The sequence below is a fragment of the Gorilla gorilla genome, chromosome 7 (assembly GCF_029281585.2).
Source record: "Gorilla gorilla gorilla isolate KB3781 chromosome 7, NHGRI_mGorGor1-v2.1_pri, whole genome shotgun sequence".
In the NCBI taxonomy this organism is placed as follows: Eukaryota; Metazoa; Chordata; class Mammalia; order Primates; family Hominidae; genus Gorilla; species Gorilla gorilla.
Genome location: NC_073231.2, coordinates 35,450,265 through 35,473,172, shown reverse-complemented (window position 1 = coordinate 35,473,172; position 22,908 = coordinate 35,450,265). Strand labels below are relative to the sequence as shown.

The following is a 22,908-nucleotide window of genomic DNA, read 5'->3' as shown; positions in this document are numbered from 1 at the left end:
AACACACACACATATAAGGGAGTTCTATGGGGGAGAAGTGGCATCTTCTGCCTGCCCAGGAGGTAACTCCCATTGTTCTATAAGGATGAGTAAGATGCTACATACTAATATCAGTAACATAGGGTTCTTAAATAGCCTTGCACGTAGTTTGCCCAGAATGCCTATTTTTGTGTAGGGTGTGCCAAACTCGTATTATAGTTCTATGATGCCAAGCCAAATTTATTAAATCAATAAACTCTTCTAAGATTCTGAGAGGCAAACAAGTCTTTCCCGTCTTGTAAATTATTCCCAAATTCCAAAGGGCAAAAGCTATTGGAAAAATGATCTTAGTGACATTAAGAGTTTTATGCAACAGAATAATAATTAGTCTAGATATGTGTTTTGCCCTTAATGCCATTTTTATTAACTCAGCCAGCAAATACTTATTAAATGATTACTGTACTCAGGCACCATTGTAAGGGCTGAGTAAAAGGAAGTGAATAAGAAAGAAAAAAACCTCTTTTGGGGAGAAAGGGTTGCAGGCAGGCCGCTTCATTCTCAAATCGCAGATTATATTCTAAAACATATCCAAGATTCACATTCTAAAATATACTATTCAACCTGAACATATTCTATAAAACTAATACAGTGGAGTATGACTGGAGTATTAAATTCATTTTTACTTTAGTGTCCATTGTTATGCCTCATTGTTATTTAAATTCAGACTTGTCCATTAAAAGGTCTATTTGTAATTCACTGAAAAAAATAGATGATATGATAGATATTGTAAATAGAGGACTTATTAAGATAAGATAGAAATATGAACACAAGGTAAATTTTGTTAACCATCGCTAATTGACCTGTGCTTTCTAAATTTCTAGGTTTAAGGAAACTAGTATTAAAACAATGTGATTTTTAATGCTAATATTTACACAATTTTTGTAAGAGGTAAAATGTAATTTGAGCAAATAATGTAAATATAAGAGAACCAAAAGAATTTTATTTCTATAAGAAAATAATTTCAAAATATGTGAACACATGCTTATGAGTATGCTTAACCAAACCTATTACATATATTCAAAACTATTTCCATTTTCTGTTAGCCACTCATGAGAAAGAAATAGTTCACTGGTTGTCTAGTGATTGTAGAGTTGCTTCATTTGACTTTTAAAGTATCACTTTAACTAGAATTACCTCCAGTTTATGGGAAAATGTAAAGACTCTACAAATTGCATTGGTTAAAAGTAACCCTAAAAAATGGCACTGTAACCATGGAAATATCATTTAGACTCATAAAATTTTAACCACACTTTTTTTAATTCCCTTTCTGGTTTCTATGTTGCCTCTGTTCACTGTGGCATGTTACGTGCATATTCCACCCAATTTTCTTATGACTTAACTGTTTAGTTTTTAAATGGGAGAATTGTCTGCCAGTGAAGAGAGACTGAATGGAAGAACACTTAACATGAGATCTACCATCTTTAAAACATTTTAAGAGTACAATACAGTATTGTTGACTATGCAATGCTGTACAGCAGATCTCTAGAATTTATTCATCTTGCTTAACTGAAACTTTATGCCCACTTATTAGCAACACCTTCATTTCTCTCTGCCCCCTGGTAACTACCATTTCACTCTTTGATTCTACAAATTTGACTATTTTAGATACCTCATATAAGTGAAATCACGCAGTATTTGTCTTACTGTCACTTGGCATAATCTCCTCAAGGTTCATCCATGTTGTTACACATTACAGATTTTCCTTCTTTTTTAAGGCTAAATAATATTTTCTTGAATGTATATACCACATTTTACAAAATCCATCCGTCAGTGGACATTTAGGTTATTTCCACATCTTGGTGATTTTGAATAGTGCTGTAATGAGTGTAAGAGTGCACATAACTCTTTGAGATCCTAATTTCAATTTCTTTGGATAAACACACAGTAGTGGGATTGCTGGGTCATCTGATAGTTCCCTTTTTATTTGGGGAGAGGGGGACCTCCATACTGTTTTCCAGAGTGGCTGCATTATATTGCATTCCCACCAACAGTGTGCAAGCATTCCAATTTCTCCACTTATCTTTGTATTCTAAGAATACACATGAAAGTAATTCTCTTTATCCTATTAAACAATGAATTTTTGGATTCCTGACACAACAATGTTCTATTCCTTGAATTTTCTGGCACTACCATTATATGAATACTATTTTTTTTTTTTTGAGACAGAGTCTTGCTCTGTCGCCCAGGATGGAGTGCAATGGTGCAATCTCAGCTCACTGCAACCTCTGCCTCCTGGGTTCAAGCAATTATGCATACTATTTTTTTTAATTATCCTCACTTCTTTCTTCCAGAGCTACATGATAGTAATACTCGTGTTTCCTACAATCTATAAAAACACTGGAACCTTTGTGTGTTTTTTTACATTCTAAACCTAAAATGTTTTCAATATATAAAATATTCTATACAGAAATACTAGAAGCTATTTATTTCTTAGAAACATCCAGCAATTCATTGAAGTAAAGTGTTAAAGTGTATACATATTACACAAGCCAATTCCCCTACATTGTATTTATTGAATAGATTAATAGACTTTTCTGGGAAAAGGTAATTAACTGTAAATGCTGACCTCTCACTGCCTTTTCCAGAGGTTGTTGAACTTTTGTGGCCTAAGTATTTTATCTGCCAAATAGCTAGAAATTCTTTTCAAGTTTATTGTTTTAATGCTCCAAATACAAATATAATTGATTCATTTCCCAGTGTTTCACAGGCACAGGACTTTAATGATTTTTTTCTAGCTATTTTTTAAAATACTGAGTATGATGAGCTTTAAAAACTCTAAAAACAGAATAAAAATAAATGAATAGACAAAAGACAATGTTCATTTGATAAATACCAGGGCAAGAAATTTGTACTTGAACAAGCTAAGAAAGTCATTAACAGCAGTATTTCTGGAAACTAATGGTATACCTGCTCGAGCTACACTGAATCTAATAATCTGTGACAAAAGAAATGGCAACAGGTATGAACACATTTCATTTAATCTGAAATTGAAAGAAAAGAAAGTGGGGCACTTTTCTTCCCCAACTTTTTTCATACCTCAACAGACAAAATCACAGTGGAAAAGAGATTTATTGCCAAAATGTTGCTGACCTTTTACAATTCTTGCCCCATATTCTGGAAGTTAATTCATTAAAAAAAAAAAAGTACATTTTCATGGACTGGCACAAAGATTTTATCCAGGTAGCATTCAAGTTGAAAAGAGGCATCCTCTAGCTCAGTCCCTTGCATGGTGTACCTTTGTCACCCACCAGCCAGGACTGTGCCCAGCTGGTTCTCCACTCATTAAATCTCTCACCGGCACAACCATGCTGCACTATCAGCCTTGCCCTGCCTAAGGATCTTCCCTTCTAAACCTTCACTGTCTTTAGAATGTCTCTGAATATGGAAAATCACAAGCTCCGGGGTAGCCTGCTCCAGGATAGCCTGAGATGAAATGAAAGTTCAGGCCTTTGGAAACCTGGTAAGAATTCTTTTCACCTGGAATCTGATAAGTATCCCAGAAACCTTATGCATATTTGGTATTTTCTGCCTTGCCACAGTTTTAGGAATACATTTTAATAATATTAAGTAACATTTCCTAAAGGTAAACCTTCCTAGCCTGTAGTCTACTGGAAATAATACCTACCCCTGCTATTTAAAGCTGTGTGAATTGAACAAGTTCTGGAATCACTTTGGGCCTTAGTTGTTTCAAAAATGTGGAAAACAGCTTATCTTTAAAAAGGCAGAAATCTGAGAAAATAAGATATAGCGTTCACACACACACACACAGTGAAAAGCTGAGGGGATTTTTATTTTATTCCAAGTCAGGAGGAAACAGAAAGAAAACAATACTGTTTCCATTTTCACTACCTTCCAGGAACAATGCTGAGTTTTTTATATATGTCTTGTCATTACTGCCTAAAATAACTTCGAGGAGTAGCTATTTCACAAATAACTGATTTTAGAAAGATTAAGTAACTTCCCCAAGCTCACACTGCTCATAAGAGGCAGAATCAACCTTCAGTCAGGGTCCATAAGATTCTAACACCCTTAGATATTTTCATTGTATTAGGGTTTCCACAAATTTTATTAATTTTGATTTATATAGTACCCTTTTGGTTTGTGCCAAATCTATGCATCAGTGGTACTATTTTTTACTTACTTATTAAATTACCTCATTATTTAAAATAAATGTAGCTTTTACACTAAACTTTAGTTCACTCTAATAAATGAAAAACCAAGTATCTCTTTTCATAAGTTGGAGAAATATTTAAAATAAATATAATGAAAGGACAAAATTTTTTAAAAAAACCTTGATATTTGTGACCAAAAAACCCTGTGTTCCTGCTGTCCTCTCCTGTTTCTCTCTCATTCTCTCTTTCTCCCATTAAAAAGAATAGACAGTACTAGAGAAATGTTAAGACTGACACAAACATAAACTTTCTCATTAATGCAATCCAAAGAACTGGAAGAGCAGTGTTCTCACTACATGAGTCAATGTTTACATTTTATTGTATATTGATAAATTATAATTGCATATATTTAAGGGGTACAAAGTGATGTTATAGTGTATGTATACATATGTAGAATGATTAAATAAAGCTAATTAACATATTCATCACCCCAAATACTTATCAATTTTTGTGATGAGAACATTTGAAATTTACTATCTTAGCAATTTCGAAATATACATTGCACCGTTATTAACTATAGTCACCATACTGTGCAATAGATCTCAAAAAACTTACTCCTCCTCTCTAACTGAAGCCTTGTACTCTTTGACAAACATCTCCACATTTCCCTCACCTCCCTGTTTCTCGTAACCACCATTCTACTCTCTGCTTCCTACCTCTGTTTTAGATTCCACATAGAAGTGAGAACATGCAGTATTTGTCTTTCTGTGCCTGGCTTATTTCATTTAACGTAATGTCCTCCAGGCTTATCCATGGTGTTATAAAAGCCAGTCCTTCCTTCTTTTCTTAAGGCTGAATAGTATTCCATTGTGTATATATGCCACATTTTCTTTATCCATTCACCCATTGTTAGACACTCAGGTAGATGCTACAGCTTGACTATTGTGAATAATGCCACAATAAATATGAGAATGCAGATATCCTTTCACTATGAGTCAATATTTTTAATGAATCTTCCCATATAACAATATATTGGGCAGCCCTAGCAGTTTGTGCACCTCCCCAAAACCCCCGGGAAATGCAGAGCTCAATCCTGCTGATCTGCATTTCGTGCTTGACAAGATGATGTCACTGAATGATATTCTGACTGGATGTCACCCTCCAGCACTTTTTTTTTTTTTTTGCACAACTTTCTACTTGAAGTTGGAAGAAATTCTGCATGCAGATTGACTTGTTAGATCACATTGGAAAAGTACCCCACATTTTACAGAGTTTGATACCTCACAATTGTTAAAAGTGAGATAGCATTTCCATGCCATGTATTCCAAATCCCTGAGGATCTCAGCAGGCAGATGGCCCTCTAGGTCACTAGCCACTGCTGACAACATGGATGCCCTCACCTGGGCTCTGTGACATGTCTAATGATTTCCATCAAAATAGGATATTGCCTTCTCAGACGTCCTCATTTTTAACAAGGAAAGCTTATGACACACACAATGAAAAGAACACTTAAAGTCATAAATACTGTATACACATTTGTTTCTATAGAGCAAGTTGATTGTAGAGAAGCTGCTAGGCTAGTGCCCAAATGTTCCTGAGATAGTTCAATAAATATCTCTTTACAAGCCTGTTATTGCCTTTCAAAGGATGTAAGGTCTCAACATTCCTAATTAATACCATAGGTTTTGTCCAAAGGGAATGGGAAGAAATTAACACAAAAATACTGAAATAGATACAAATAATTTTGAATAAACCTTCTATTTATATAACACAGAAGTAGTTGAGCATTAGCTGCTAAATATAATAGTATTACTATTTGGGTAACAATGATGTTGAGAGCTTAGGCATGATCTAGATCGCTGTAAATAGGAGAGAGTGTACAACACACAACGGTAAGAAATAAAGGCTGTATGAACAAAGCACTGGGTTAGTTACAACCAAATATGAAGACTTACGTGACTTGAGCAAACGACTTACCTCTCTGTGCCTCAGTTTTTTAATCTATAATATGAGTATAATGATGGCACTTCCCTCATGGTGCTGGTGTGAATATTAAATGGAAAAAAATATTTAAAGTACTTAAAAGGGGGCTTGACATATAGTAAGCCCTCAGTACATGTAAGTTTTTAACTAAATAAGTTAAGCCTCAAAGTCTTACTGCCAAGGAAAAAGCAGTGACAAAACTATTTAAAGAACCCAGGTATATTAAGGAGAAAATTTCAGTTTGGTGTTCTCTAGCAATTAACTAACAGGTCCTCATCTCCCACTTTAACCTGAAGAATCAGACACTCATACTTTGTTTCAAACAATAGCTAATTAGATTTTAATAACAAATGAGGTTCAGAAAAGGATGGACAGAGGAAGAGGCTGTGTCACAGTAGAGAGGCATCCAGGGTATGCAAGTTATAACATGCCCCCTTAGCACACCTACACAATGCTTTGGATCAAGAGAAAAACATTTTTCATGACACTTGCAATTACAATCAAACATGAAGCAGGATGGTGTATGAAGTTCCATATGTACATTCTAAACATGGCATGGTTCTATTTGTACCGCCACCGTGGAAAAATTAGAAATTTTTTTCAAATGAAAACTGGAAATGAAGAAAAAGATGTCAGAGAAAGATCTACTTCTTCTACTCTGTTAGTCATGCTGTCAAAGTCTTGGGCTGTAAGATGTTAAATGCTTAAAATACGTGATCTAATATCAACAGGGGTACCAAAATACCGATAGTCACATAAACATTTCATAATTAATTACGCTGATAGGTGTCATATGTTATTATGTCTAAATGAGACAGCTTTCAAATCTCAAAACAAAAAATCCGTTACCATCAATGATGATGTTAAGGGCTAAAAAGTTTATAAAGTAAAAATATATATAAGAGATAAGTATGAATTCTACATAAAAATTAATTACATCTAAAAATCACTTGAAAATGCTCTTTATATAATCATGTGCATAGCTTCTCACCTCAGTACTGATTACACTTCAGTCCTCTGAAACTTACCTGTGTGCCAGAGAATCAATCTTTGTTCCTGTAAAATATAAAATATCATCTGTTTTTTTAAATCATTTACCTTTGCTATAGGAAAAATAATATTAATAATATAAATTTAAATCACCTGAAATTATATATTTATATGAAAACTAATAACTTTGAGATAAGGCCCAATTATTCTAAAACTTTACCCAGAATTTTAAATGATTTCAAAATTTAAGATATATTTCATTTTCTGATATTCATGGGCATGTTTGATCTCCATTATTTACTGATACTAATCAACAAATAGATTTTTCTTTGAGTTGTTTCTATCAACTTAAAGAGAGTAACTATATCTGGAAGTATTGATATATTAGATTGAAAAATTTAGCCAAAAAGAATGACGTGAGCAAGATGGCAGAATAGGAAATCTGAGGCTTAATTTCCTTTTCTCCCTACCAGAAAGTTCAACTAGCAACTATCCATTGCAGAATAGGAAATCTGAGGCTTAATTTCCTTCTCTCCCCACCAGAAAGTTCAACTAGCAACTATCCATTGACTAGAATATGCTTTTGAAAGATTCAGCCATATCACTAATTTTTTATTCCTATGCAAGATATGGTATTTTCTATATAAGTAATAAAACTGGTTATATCTTTTCATAACCCAAACAGATCCAATCCATGAGTCAATTACATTGAAATATTCGATGACTATTAGCTATTATTAATACTTTATAGGTATCCAGCTATTGATAGAGCATAGAGATAAGAAGGTTTGATGAAAAATATACTGATATCTTCTATTGTATTCTCACAACACAGAACACTTCTATGACCAAATGTGGTGGTAGAGGGGTTTCCCCACACAGCAAGCTATTCTCCAGTGGATACCAACTGGGTGTCCTATAGTTGATTCAGTTCACAGTATCTATCTGGAGATAGCATCCGAACCCACAGGTTAAGGACTCAGTCCCACAAGACTACCCTTCCCACTCCCCCATTTCATGCACCAATGCAAGTCCCAGCTTTTTACCTGTGCTCTGCCCTACTGGCTATGAATCAAGGTTCCCATGTACCCCCTCCTTGTGTTCAATATTTTGTTAGGATGGCTTACAGAACTCAGGGAAACACTTCACTTATATTTACTGGTTTATTATGTAAAAAAATTATAAACAATACAAATGAACAGCCAGATAAAGAGATACATAACGTAAGGTCTGGAAGGGTTTTGAGCACAGGAGCTTCTGTCCCAGTGGAGTTGGTATGCACCCTCCTCCTGGCATGTGGCTATTTTCACCAAGTGAGAACCTCATTAAATTTCATGTTCAAGAGTTTGATAGCACTTAAGCTCCAGCACCTCTCACTTTCCTCGAGGTCAGTGGGTGGGGCTGAAAGTTCAAACCCTCTAATCACTCAGTCTTTCTGGAGACCAACACTATCTTGAGACTATCTAGAGGCCTTGCCCTAAGTCACCTCATCATCATAAACTCAAGTGAGAGCAAAGGGCTTGTGATGAATAACAAAAGACACTGCTATCACTTAAGAAATTACAAGAATTCCAGAAGCTCTGTACAAAAACCAAATATTATAATGAAAGATGCTCCTATCACCCTTATCATTTAGGAAATTATAAGGGTTTTAGGAGCTCTGTGCTAGGAACCAGAGACTAAGACCAAAAATATATATTCCTTATTATGTAGAAGAAAAAAATACAGAAATCCAGTTTCAAAAAAGCATTGTTCATCACCCCCTTAAAAAGGTCAATAATGTTTATTTAAAGTTCATTAAAGTTATGTGCACATATGCAAGTAAATATTCACAATTCTTCTTTGTGACCCAGAAGCTAATTCCCTGTGCTCTTTCACTTGCTGATATTGTTAGCAGAAGAGGATCTCCAAAACAGTGCAAAAGATGCTTGCCACCATTGGCTTCCTAACACTCATTTGCCAAAACTCTGCTAATCAAAATAGTTCCCAGTGCCCAAAGTAAATCTAAAAGTAACTCCCACCAAGGACCCACGTTTTTAGAGGAAGATTTGTTGGGAACATGTCATTGCCAACCTTCACACAAGGGGCATCAATATTCTGTCATGTTGATTTCAAATCAAGTATTTATTTAATGTGACCGTCAGGTAAGTGCAGAAATATGTGATTGTGTGCTGGATTTATTTGATCACCTTCAGTAAGACCCTGGTCAAGTGACTTTCTTTCTTTGTGTCTCAAGATTCTCTTCATTAAAATGAGCATTTGTGAAATACAGTATAAATAATTTAGTTTTGGATGTACAGTGCAGACCCAGGATGGATGGATGGATGGATGGATGGATGGATGGATGGATGGATGGATGGATGGATAGATAGGTAGGTAGGTAGGTAGACAGACAGACAGACAGACAGACAGATTGATTGATTGATTGATAGATACACATATACACTAAGTAACACCACACCTTGTTTGCTCAGCAAGTAATGCCAGGTGTAGATGATACAACAGAAAGAAAGCCAGGCAAACACAGTGTCCTTCCTCTTTATCAAAGTACAGTCTAGTGATCATGAGTCTTGTGGATTACCCCAGTCAAATCCCAATGAACAAATGATGTTAGAACCTTTTGTTCAGGTCTATAACATGTGGCTTATTAGAGGAATCTGATTATAAAGGAAAAAGCCCTTCCAATTAAGTTTGTTTTCTTATTTGGGAACAGATTTGTTCACAAAAATCTAGGAGAGAATTCAACTTTTACTGAATTATTTCAATAATTTATTGAATAAAAATGCTCTAATGTTTTATTTATCTTGATCTATACCAGGATAATCATATAACTGACGATTTTTCTAAATTCTATATTCTCATATAATGAATAAAGGAAAACATAGGTAAGTGACTTAGTATCCGAAATCTATTTCAAAAAGTAACCTGCAGAGGATATGGCATGATCATTCATAAAACAGATTAAACCCAATTTCCAATTCCTTCTACATCTGTTATAATTCTGGAAATTCTTTTATAAACATGAAATAGAAGGTACTACAAGACTCTGAAATTCTGAGTTATCCAGTATTCTATTATATCCAGCATAATTTGAGTGTTAAAAGTGTTTTGGTAATATTACAAAGCTTTAAGTGGTTTTTTTTAAATTAACTATGTTTCCCAAATATACTGATTTAAAAAAAAGGAGGGTTATGTATAGGATAATAGTGTATTTTTTTCACCATACTATTTCACTTACTATCAGATTAATTTTATGCAATTTTAAAAATGAAGTCATTTTATTATATTGTAATCTTTGAGTGTGTATACAGTAAATTTAATTAAATGAAAATTGTTAAACAACCATGACAACCTTTCCCCCAGCTATTCAGAATAATTATGAGTTAACTATATGTTTTCAAAGGGCTTTTAAAATTATTCCTGTAAAGCAATTAATTCCAAATAACATTTTTGTTGGCTATAAAATGATTTTTAAAATATTTCTACTTGTAGTACTTGTAGTGCTAAAATTAATCCCATAAGGAACTGTGGAAAGCAGTCAAATGTGTAAAATTTCAAAGTTCATAATCTTAGCATTAATCAGCACTTGGCTTTTTGCACTAGCATTAACTTAGGCAATTTAGAGTACTATCCTAAAATTATCATTATCATTTCCAGCATTGGGAGTAAATAATGATTTTTAGACACTACATAATTAGTATGAAAAATCAAAAATTGATGCATGATCAAACATAAATTATGTGCCAAATAAAACTACTATAATCTATCAATGCAACTAGTTAAATATGATTGTCAGTGATCCCAAAACACTCAAAATACAATCATCATTATCTTCAGAAAGTATCAGAGTACAACTGGAATAAAATAAGAGAAATATTAATGTATGTGTAAGAACATCCAAGCAATGTGACTAATTTTTTTGAATATTTAATTAAATTTTTACACATTTTAAATAAAATTATGTAACTCACAATAATTTTACTATAAAGTTAATTGTTCTTTTTACCTAATCAAAGTAGTTTTACAACATAAAAGGTCTTTTTCAGACAAATGCCAAAAGCACGTTCTTAATTCAAATGATTTTTAATTAGTTCAAAAGAGAACTTAAAAAAAATTTAGACAGAACTACTACAAATCAGGGAAAAGCAGGTAGAAGTTTATGGGAAAATCCTAGTATGTTTCCACTAATTCCATCCCTTATCTCCTACTCATTATGAGGGTATGTATTTTCACATAAAGATCATCTGTGCTATAATTAGTGGTGTTCCCAGGCTGCCTCACTACAACGCTTCTTCCCGCAATTGGTCAGAACAGAATATCAGAGAAAGCTCTAGTCTGGGCAGACAGGCAAATCATTCATTCTCTGATATAAGAACTAATAATCAATCTGAGGATGATTCTTGCCCAAGAACCTACCTCACTGATTTATAATAGAAACCAAATGAAAATATACATATAAACTGTTTTTATAAACTTCCACCCACTATACGAATAAGTGTCATTATGATGATTGTCACCCATGCCCACAAGCTTAGCCCAGTTCCAGATCCTAAACACCCATTTCCATACTCTAATGATAGAGACTGCATAGTCTATCTGGAGGGAATTAAAGGAGCCTTAGCTAGGTAACTCAGCTGTCTTTAATGTTGTTTCTAAAACCAACCCACCTCCCACTGGAGTTGCTTTCTGCCTTACTCTTTCTTGCCATCTTAGAAGATCTCACCTGAATTTATAGCTCAAAACCCCCTGACACTTCAATACCTCTCACATTCTGCCTGGCTATCTTACTGATCGTCATACTCTCTAGATTATTGGCTTAATATTAATAAATAGTTCAGTCATTTAGCTGATTTAGACTCAATGTAACAAATTCTTTTCTAACCACGATTATCTACAAATAGAGCAAGCTGCCTTAAGAGTTCTGTATCATTTGAGATAGACAAGACACAGCTACATATTCATTGGCCATGATTACTGTAAAAGGCACTGCTGCTCTGTTTGCAAGATTAGACAAGATCACTGTACGATACTAATCACCAGCTTCACCACTGAACCACTCTGGTTCTCTGATGCTTCTGGAGTTACAGTTCTGAAGACATCATTATGGTTCCTGACATCATTACATCTTATCAAACTGAAAAAATTATTCCTGTAGAATCCAAAATAAATAGAATCTTATTAGAAAATTATTTGTGATTTCAGTTAAATGAAATGTACTCCAGAAACACAAATGATCTGTGTGTCTAGATGTTAAAACTATTACTGCACTAACATCTTCATTAAAGACAGCAGTAATTAGACATAGAAAATGAAGTCATTAACTCTGAAAAAGAGGGTTCTTTTTTTAAAATCACATATGGTAAGTCATATGGTTTGGCTGTGTCCCCACCCAAATCTCATCTTGAATGCCCAAGTATTGTAGAAGGGTTCTGGTGGAAGGTAATTGAGTAATGGGGGCACATCTTTCCTGTGCCGTTCTTGTGATGGTAAATAAGTCTCATAAGATCTGATGGTGCTATAGGGGGGAGTTTCCCTGCACAGGCTCTCTCTTTTTGCCTGCTGCCATCCATGTAAGATGTGACTTCCTCCTCCTTGCCTTCTGCCATGATTGTGAGGCTTCCCCAGCCACGTGGAACTGTAAATCCATTAAACCCTTTTTCCTTATAAATTACCCAGTCTCAGGTATGTCTTTATTAGTAGCATGAAAACAGACTAATACAATAAGCCATGTCCCAAACCAAATATCCATAAAGAATATGGTAGTTCTAATTATAATTTATGTTAGTATACTGTTTTCAATTTGAAATCAAAAGCTCTTTATACTGTGTCCATAAATCAATCTTATAAACTAAAGTAAAACATGATGCAAAAGTTTGACAGTCACTTTATAATACTTATAGGAAAAGTTTCTGTGGATTTGGTAAATAAAGTTAAATTTATTTTAACATTAAGTTCCTCCTTTTTCCTTTTCCTTTTATGATTGTTCCATAGTATTGTTTTATGTTTAGCTTCAGTTTTAGGAAAGAAAATAAAACATCTTAGCATACCATATACAGTAACTTAAATTCTATGATACTATAGAAAATGGCTGATTTTCCTAGCCTTTTTATCTTTCCATTTCTGTATGAAATAACAAAACCCACTGATTTGGGTATTTGTGATCCACTATGTTAAAAAGCCCTGTTGTTTCTTGGTCTTTTTTATTTCATGACTATTGTGAGTCAGATGGAAAATAGGATAAAGACATGAGAATTATTGAGCAGAACAATGGGTTTGAGTTATAAAACTGAACAGTTAGGAGGGGCAGGGAAATAAGGACAGAGAAGGTGGAATGGAGACAGGGAAAAAAGCAGTGAGCATGTTCAGAAGACAGTTTGCCAGTGTAGTCACAATTTACCAAGAATCACTATAGACAATGTCAAGGTTTAGCCCAATTTAAATTCAAGCATTTATCCTTTGTGTTACAAACAATTTAATTATTCTCTTTTAGTTATATTAAAATGTGCAGGTAAATTATTATTGGCTGTAGTCACCCTGTTGGGAAATTACATACTAGATGTCACTCATCTAAGCCTTGTTTTTAAAGTTAAAATCTCAGATGATTCTCCCCTGTGTTTTCTGATTCACTGTCCTATACTCTAAATGGCCATCAACTCAGGAATAGAGATTATTCAGCCTCCAAGAACTACCTAATGGAGCAGTTTCCTCCATTGGTAGTTATTCCAATAAGTTACTACTCATTTTGGTTTTCATTCCATTACAGTTTTTTGATATGATTATTTGAGCCTAAAAATGTAACGTAATTTGGTTCCTAAGAGTTTATTAACAGAAGACAAGTTTTAACTTATGATGAACAGTAGGTGCTGAGAATTAGTCTGTCTTACTTAAAAATTTGAATTGAATCGTATCTCATTTAGAATGAGGGATTTGTGAAAGCCAAATATATTCACATTGTCTATAAAAAGTGTGAGTGGCTGAACGATTACTCAAGAAACATGATCCATAGTGGCAACAAGTATAATTGCTGTTCATAAGACTTTGCTTTTCTATAAAGTGTTATGTGACCTGTCTTACCTACAGTTTCTTTCACCTTATTTGCATTTATATGTGCTCCCTAAAAATATAGATTATGTAAATTTCTCTAAGTTCTTATTAGTTATAAATCTGAATTAGAACAAAAATAACAAGCATTCCTGCTACTGAAGAAGTCATAAGACTTATTTAAAAGTATGATTTTCTGGGCAGAGTGTAAATAAGGTGGATTTATTCTATATATTGCTGTACTATTTTATTTAAAATATAGTAATGCATAAAGTTTAAAATTAAATGTGCCTTCCATGTAGATTAATACTATCCATTTCATCTTTGTCAAGTAGAAGTAATTGCTTGGTTCAATACAATCCAGTCCCATCCGAGTAGATCTCTTTGTTGTTTTTCAGAAATGGGAGAGATTGAGAGTTTAAAAAGCATTCATCATCAGGAGAATTTGTTTTAAAAGCTTCCAAGCTCCCAAACAGCCAGTAGATAAATTACCCACTATTCAGAGAAAGAGAGCACAATTAGTTTTACATTATACTAAACCAATCAGCTCCATAACTGACTATGTTTCTTGAGAAAAAAGCAATATGAATGTCATAGTTTGTCCTCTTTCTCCCAGGCTTTACAGCCAACAGCAAGCCTTTTCTCATACTAGAAGTTTTACGGAAAGCTTTGTGAATATGTTTTGACATTGTTTTTAGATAAGGAGAAATATATTCATGACTTGAAACCACATGGTTAATAATACCTACTTCACAATGCAAAGTTAATGAGGCTTTTGTTTTATTCAAATGCTTTGAAGCTTTATGGTAAGAAGGAAGACTTCAATAAATTATTTTCAAATCTACCTTTCTTTCCCCAATAATTATTTTTATGTAATTATTTACAACTAAGAAGCAAAGGAAGGTGTAAGAAAACATTATACTGGGGGTAATGAATTATGCACAAAAAATCTACAGGTTGTTTTTTTCATGTTAACAAAATACATAGTTGCTAAACAGTCATTACCTCTTTTGACACATGCAGGATGGTGTAAGAATGTACTAAATTCATGTCAACTGCCATGACTTAACCTGGAGAAACACCATGACTAGTAAGCTTTACATACACAGCTGCTACAGTATTTTTAGCATTTTCCATTTATAATAAGAAAGTGATCAATGGAGGCCTTAGAGGAGAGAGTGCAATTGCAATCATATAAATAGCCTTATTTCCTTTTTTGCACACAAGTGATATCTATCAAAATTCAAACATTGTAATACCTATTTTCATATATCAGTGTTCATCTATGGGTTACTTTTATTTTATTTTTTAAGTTATTCATTCTCATAATGATAATTGATCATTGTTGATATGTGCATGCAGGTCATATACAAAACTTCCTTTACACCACACAAAAAGTAGTCTACTTATGTTGTATAAGTTCAAACCTTTGTGCCTTAAGTACAAAACTGACTCTTCTCATGCACATAAACACAACCTGGAACTGCATGACAAACACATTTGAATAAAGCTTTCATTTTTCAAAATTCATATATATGTGATCAGTGTACAGTATAAATTGGGTAAGGAGAAAGAGAGGGAAGAGAAAAGGAAAAAGGCAGTGAAGGAGAGAAACAGAAAGAGAATATATCAAAATACAGTGTCAAAATGTCTTATTCATGAAAGTTTCTTTCCTAGGGATATAACTTTTTAAATGTGTCTGACTATAGAAAAGACTATTAAGTGGGTATGTTTTGTTTTAGATCAGTTTATTAAATTTTTTTTGTTAGACAGGTAATGTGCCAATATCATAACAAGATTTGAGGGAGGCACACCTCACACATGAGTGTGAAAATTCAATCATCACATTCACTGAGTCTCTTTCAACCAGTAGTCTTAGCCAGGCATGAAATCTGGGGGGCTGCAAACCTCCAAAGAAATTCTCACCACCCATTTGCCACACTCAGTCTTTTTCATAATCTTTGTATCATGGACTTCAAAGCTTTAATAAATAAAGTCAAGTTACCTAATTCTCTGGCTACTTATAAAAGGTCAACATGTCCCATCCCATCTGATACCTTGATTTGCATGTCTTTGACTCTTAAGACATACACAGATTTTCTATCTAACCCCTAAGACCTTTGAAGTTGATGGGATAACAGTAGGTCTAATATTTTTATCTAAATATAAAGACCTGGAACTTGATAGGATTCTAAGATAAATACATAATTTTCCCCACTGATTGAGTCTTGCATTATTTTGTCTTCATATTCAATTTCAATCAGTTGTTCAACCAATTGAATTTGGGCTCTTACATAATGCTTCAGACTCATGGTTGCACCATGAAGTCTTTCAACGTTTCTGATTTTCTTCTTTTGCAACCAAGATTGTGAAATGCAGATCAAAGACCTGTATTGGCTTTTTCTCCTATCCCAGATGCATAAGGCTTAGGACAGCACTGTTCAAAGCCTCGTAGTAGGGGTATCCTATGGTCATTCTTGTTAGGGGCACAACAAAGATTCATGAGTAATTGAAATCTCTTTCCCTAGTCTAGAACTTTAAGTTGTTCCTCCTTTGACTTGGACAAGAGCTCAGGTTGAAAAGTAATTGCTGACCTCAGGCAGTAAATTAGCTGGATTAAAAAAAATCGTAACATTCCATAAATGAAAATAATTATAGATTTGCCTAGAACAAAGGACCTAAGAACCTACCATCAAAATTATTTGTCCTAAATATCTAATTCTTCCTTTATTCTTCCCCTGATTTAACCTTAAAATCTAACTTACATACCAGTATACGCATGCTATCAACAATAAAACACAAATCTCTGTATTTTAAAATTTTTTTTATTTTCTCAGTTTCTACAGATAAAGTGATCTGAAATAACGCATGATGCCGCAAAGCAGAAAAGAGAAACTGTGACAACCCCCAGAAATGTGAAAGGAGGTTTCTTACTGGACAGCAGCATCTTTGGTTCAATTTATATAAAAACCCAAATAAATAAAATGGACAGTATTGCTCAGTTTTAGAAATTCCATTTCTTCTATGTTTTAAGCTGTACAATTGTCAGGTTTTTATTGTTTAAACTGTAAATGTGTTTTCCCCTTTGCTAATTATGTTTTTTTTTTAGTCTTAAAATGTGAAAGGCATTTATGAATGGTAAGGGAGACACTATATACAAATGTATATTTGTAAAAGCTATTTTTATGATTAGCATGTTTCACTGTTGATCATATATAAAGTCAGGTGATATTGCAATTCTGTATTTAAAGCTTATTTCCAACAATGTCATGTAAGAAAAGATGCATCTTATGCTAGTTTTTATAATTTATTTATAATTTATAGTTTAAAGTACTTCAGATCATAATGATAAAATACTTGAAAAAGTTATATTTCTGCCCTGTATAAGCACCCTTTTTATTAATAAAGAATGCAGATATTTCAGATGTGATATAATAGTTAAAGAACTGTTGGTTTGATCTGTGATTAAGTTGAGCATGCTCCACTCTACTGAACTAAATGATCCAATTATTACTTCAGTCTGGGTATGAGATTCCATGGACAAGTAAGGACTAGATTGCCAAGGAAAAGACTGTCTTGCCCTTGGATCCAAAAGTTTAAATTAGTGCATACATCATGTCATTTCACCTCCTGTTCCTAGGAACTCTCCATTCCCAAGCATTGCCAGTGTTTTCCAGATAATCTTAGCTGTTGTCTTGTGCTGTGGAAATGGAAGAAACCATCTTCACAGACTGTAGGAGAATTCAACATATAATTTCTTAATAAATACTGTTTCTTTTAAAACAAAGTTGGTGTGTATCTTTCATTTGGGGTACATTTAGTTTTAATATTCAGTTTGAACTTTTTCAGTCACTGTGCTACCACAAAATCAGCTCCATAATGAAAGTAGTGTATCTTTACCAAAGCGTGCATCATAGGTTCTACATGCCCACACTCTCTTGGGAGTGACCTGTATTCTGGCACTGATAATTTGCCATGTAAAAGAAAGCCAGATGGCCTTCAAACCTTGACAGAAGTCATACTCCAGTTTATATTTTAGGAAAGTATATTTTTCCTGCAAATACAGAATTTTAAGAAAATATTTCAGAATACTACTGAAGGTGAAACTACTTCATCGGGAGGTATTTACGTTCTGCCAGACTTAAAGTCTATACCTAAACGACTGCAAGTTCCTCATTAAAGAGCACAGAGACAACATCTATAAATGTCACCAAAGACACTTAGTAAGATTAAGCCCTCCTATTTTCAAAGAAACTGAGGAGAGTCTAAAACCACCTTGGTACATGTTCCCTTAATTTTCTATTTAATTTCTTTAAGGTAATTTATCTTATTTCTCTGCCTTTTGAAGACAAGCTAATGAAAAACGATGCCCTTTTATCCAACAAGAGGTATTTAAAACCAAAATTCTGGACAAAAAAAAAAAAAGAATTACAACTCTAATATTAAAGAATATGCATATACTACATTTTCCTATTTAAAGTCTTTAGAAAGTTGCACATAGAACCTAGGATCTGGATCAAGAGTGTACTTCCTTTTTAAGGGACTGCAAAAACCATACCATGATGCACTGTTATTTTTGATGACCATAATAGGCATGGGAGAATTTGTGACTTCCAGATTAGACTCTGAAACTGAAAATAACCTGTATATGGTTCTATATAAAATCAGCAAGGTGGCTTCTTGGTTTTCACCAAATAGATGAATTTGCTAGGAATAATCTGATACTCCAGAGAGGAAGTGTTGCAGGAACTGCATATTAGAAAATTATGTATGTGAATATTTTTCCCAATTTGTCATTTGTCCTCATAGTATTCAATAAACAGTGTGGCATTTATAATCAAGCATGATCATAAATTATTGAGAGTATCATATTTTCCCCAATGGACATTATTCTCAAAATAAGATAAATAATTAAAGTGTATAAAAATAATTCTTTGTTATTGGGCTGGATTTTCTCCACACCGACCTTGAAATATAAAACCATGGGTCTTTCTCTGTGTTACCAGTTCCTGGCTTAAGAATTTCTTTTAATGACAAACATGGAATAAAATATATACCAAATCAAAGTACAGGTGATTTAGGATTGTAATCCCTAAATGTTCGGTTTAACAATTTAAAAGAAAGCTTTCAAAGGCTGAGGAGGTGAATGTGAGCTTCTTCTAACTCCAAATTATGTCAGTCTCATAAAACAATGCTAAGGGAAAAAGAAAAAGAAGGATATTACTCATCACATTAAATTCAAGAAAAAATATGAAAAATTAGGCCCATTGCTTAAAGGTAGGTAAACTGGTGACTCATGGAAATGTGAAAAGGGAAAGTACCAGTTTTGCTTTCATTTTCTTCAACAAAAGAATGGTTATCAAAGCAGAAAGCTCAACCAAGTGAATTAAAATAAAAATGAAGCAGAAGATAAGCCAAAAAGAAACAATTTATTTAAAATTGTTAAGGGGTTAAAGGTTTAGAGAATAGGCCTAGTGCGGTCGCTCATGCCTGTAATCCCAGCACTTTGGGAGGCCAAGGTGGGCAGATCACGAGGTCAGGAGATCGAGACCATCCTGGCTAACACGGTGAAACCCCGTCTCTACTAAAAATACAAAAAAAAAAAAAAAAATTAGCCAGGCGCGGTGGCGGGCGCCTGCAGTCCCAGCTACTCGGGAGGCTGAGGCAGGAGAATGGCGTAAACCCGGGAGGCGGAGCTTGCAGTGAGCCGAGATCTAGCCACTGCATTCCAGCCTGGGGGACAGAACGAGACTCTGTCTCAAAAGAAAAAAAGGTTTAGAGAACAATGGCTGGGCGCAGTGGCTCATGCCTGTAATCCCAGCACTTTGGGAGGCCGAGGCAGGCATGTCACTTGAGATCAGGAGTTCAAGACCAGCCTGGCCAACATGGTGAAACCCCATCTCTACTAAAAATACAAAAATTAGCCAGGCGTGGCAGCATATGCCTGTAATCCCAGCTACTCAGGAGGCTGAGGCAGGAGAATGGCTTAAACCCAAACGGGCAGAGGTTGCAGTGAGCCGAAATGGCACCATTGCACTCCAGCCTGGATGACAGAATGAGACTCCGTCTCAAAAAAAAAAAAAAAAAAAAAAAAAAAAAAAAAAAAAAGTTTAGAAAAGGTTTAGAGAACAAAAGTTACAAATGCAAACATTTATAAAGCCCTGATAAGAAATATAAATGAAAGAAATAGCCCAGAAGTAAGTTAGCAGAACTTAAATGCAACTCTGTTGATAAGTAGATAACCATCTCTCAGTTTCATCTGGGCACCTGAAGAAATGAAGAAATTCTAAAGAAATGAAGACCTGGATTGACCAGGTTTCCTCATTTTTCCAGAGAAAGTAGACCTCCAGAGTTTAAAATGAGATATTTTATTTTGCTTCTTTTGCTCTATTCTAATGTGAATCCTGGTGTAATTTACATCCAGGATTTACTAGTTATAAGACTTAAAAAGAATAAATTCTTTGTAATTAGAAACAACAAATTCAGGATTATCTCTGGTGAGAAAGAGAGGAAAATAGAATCTGGGAAATAAAATAGGGATATTCAACAACATCTGTAATAATCGATTTACTAGGAAAAATGTTTGAATCAAACATGGCAAAATGTTAAGATTTGATAAAACTTTAGACTATGCTGATATTCATTATATTTCCTCTATGTTGCTTTTTAGGGTTAAAATACTTCCTTATAATAAAAGTATGTGATTTATATCTCAAAGTTTCTATACATAGATAAGTTTCTATATATAGATCTATACATAGAAACACAAAGTTTTTCTATAAAAAGTTTCTACACATAGATCTATCTATACATAGATATAGACGTACATATTCATGACACAGAGATGTGGGTGATATAAAAAGCATAGATAAAGGTGGTAATTTGAAACAGCAGACTGACTTTGTGTTCTACCTTTTCTAGAGATGTTCAAATTCCTAGGCAAGAATATAACCCAGAGAAAGAGAGATGCACTAATGTTCAAAGGCATTCTTACAGAGAAGGAATGTGCACGTGAATTTATTTTTTTGTTACTGTTGAAAAGGCTTCCTATCAGCACTTGAGATATCTGGAAACTCTAGAAATTTAAATATGAATCATGCAAGAATTTGGGGTACCTAAATACAAAAAATAGTTTCCATGTTTATATGCTACTCCTATAAGGCTAAGGGCTTTGCCTTTTCTGTCTTTATACTCTGTAAAAACCGGTGCCTTGGACATAACAGAATTTATCCATATATGTTTATGGAATTAGATGAAACAGGGTTTTAGGTTTTTACCATATTATAAAAATAACAAAAGCCATAATTTGTTCAGCAAGTACTATGTGCTGAGCACTGTGCTAATTACCTTACATGCATTATCACTAATGCACAAAGGAAAATTGCATGGTGGGTATTGTTACCCCCAGTTTACAGGTAAAGAAAGCAGATAATTTGTTCACTCATCAATTCTTTATTGAGTACCAATTCTGTGCCAAGCACTGTTCCCAGCAATAGGGGTCCAGTTACAAATAATGAAGACTGAAATTCCTGACTTTAAAAAGCCTGTACTCCCCTGGGGATGACATGTTAACAGGCCAATAAAGAAGCATATGTATAGTATTGCAGATGAAAATGATGATAAACACAAAGGGAAAAACAAAGCAGGGAAGGAAAATGGGCTGATGAGGTTTTAAATGAGCGTTTCAAATAGGCTGGTCAGGGAAGTTTCCTTGGTAAGGTGGCATTTGGACAAAGGTGTGAAGCAGGGGAGAGGGTGAGCTATGTGGCCATTTATGAGAAAAGTCTCCTGAACAGAGGGAACAACAAGTAAATGCCCTGAAGCAGGAATATACTTGCTGTGTTCAGGAACAGCAAGAATGACAACATGTTTGGATTCGAAGAAAATGACGGAAAGAAAAGTAAGAGATGAGACCAGAGAAAAGCTAGAATTCCAGATCATAGAGCCTTAGAGATGAATCTGAGTGCGTTGGCTTTTATTTTGCATTGGATGGGAAAAAGTGGAAGGTTTTGAGCTGAAGAATGAAATGATCTCACATAAGGGTTAAAAGAACTATGTGGGCTGCTACATTGAGAAAAGACTAAAGAAATAGAAGGAACCCAGAAATTCCTATTTTTAGGTTGAGAAACCACTGCATGAGCATGGCCTGTGACTAGACTGGTCTGATCAGAGCAGAGAAGCACGTTCCTTTACTCATCAAATATTTGTTAAGCCTTAGCTCTATTCTGTGTGTGTATGTAATAATGGGCATGCAGTGGTGAATACAAACACGTTTCTGTTCCTCAGAGTACCTGGTCTGGTCTGGTGAACAATTCTGGGAAATAGCAGAGTAAAGACGGAAAGAATAAAAACGTCTAAAATGATATTACAAGTTAAAAAGAACACTGGCTGCCAAAGTCTTGCTTCTTACAGCTCTGATGGAAATGGATAGAGAATCATTTTTTAAATTACCTTTGCTCAGTTGACTGTAACAGAGCAGCACAGGTGCCCTAAAGTACAGCAGGCAAAGCTCAGATTTACCACAACGTTTTACAGACTCCACAAACTAGCCGTACATTGAAGATAACATAGCTATTCACCCAAACACAAGGGAATGCTCTTCCACGTTAGCCACAGTGATGGCACACATCTGCACACTCATCAGCTCCTCTCTTTAGATAGCCAAGACAATACTTCAGTTCTTAGAACACAAAATGGTAGCCAACTGCACAGAACAAAGATGACGACCCATCAGCCAGCCCTT

General features: G+C 34.4%; 1 protein-coding gene and 1 pseudogene across 25 annotated transcripts in view; one reads left to right on the top strand and one right to left on the bottom strand.

Moving 5' to 3' along the window:
* The window catches only part of RALYL (RALY RNA binding protein like), a 722,276-nt gene extending 704,324 nt beyond the window's left edge, over nt 1–17,952 (top strand). For all 25 annotated transcript variants that reach the window (XM_055348372.2, XM_055348370.2, XM_019032861.4 and 22 more), the window contains one exon: nt 17,003–17,952. In XM_055348372.2, the coding sequence (XP_055204347.1) occupies nt 17,003–17,020 (18 nt within the window). In that variant the 3' untranslated portion in view covers nt 17,021–17,952. The remainder of the gene's footprint in view (nt 1–17,002) is intronic.
* LOC115935723 (uncharacterized) lies at nt 15,929–16,024 on the bottom strand (annotated as a pseudogene).
* Nucleotides 17,953–22,908: the final 4,956 nt, after the last annotated feature.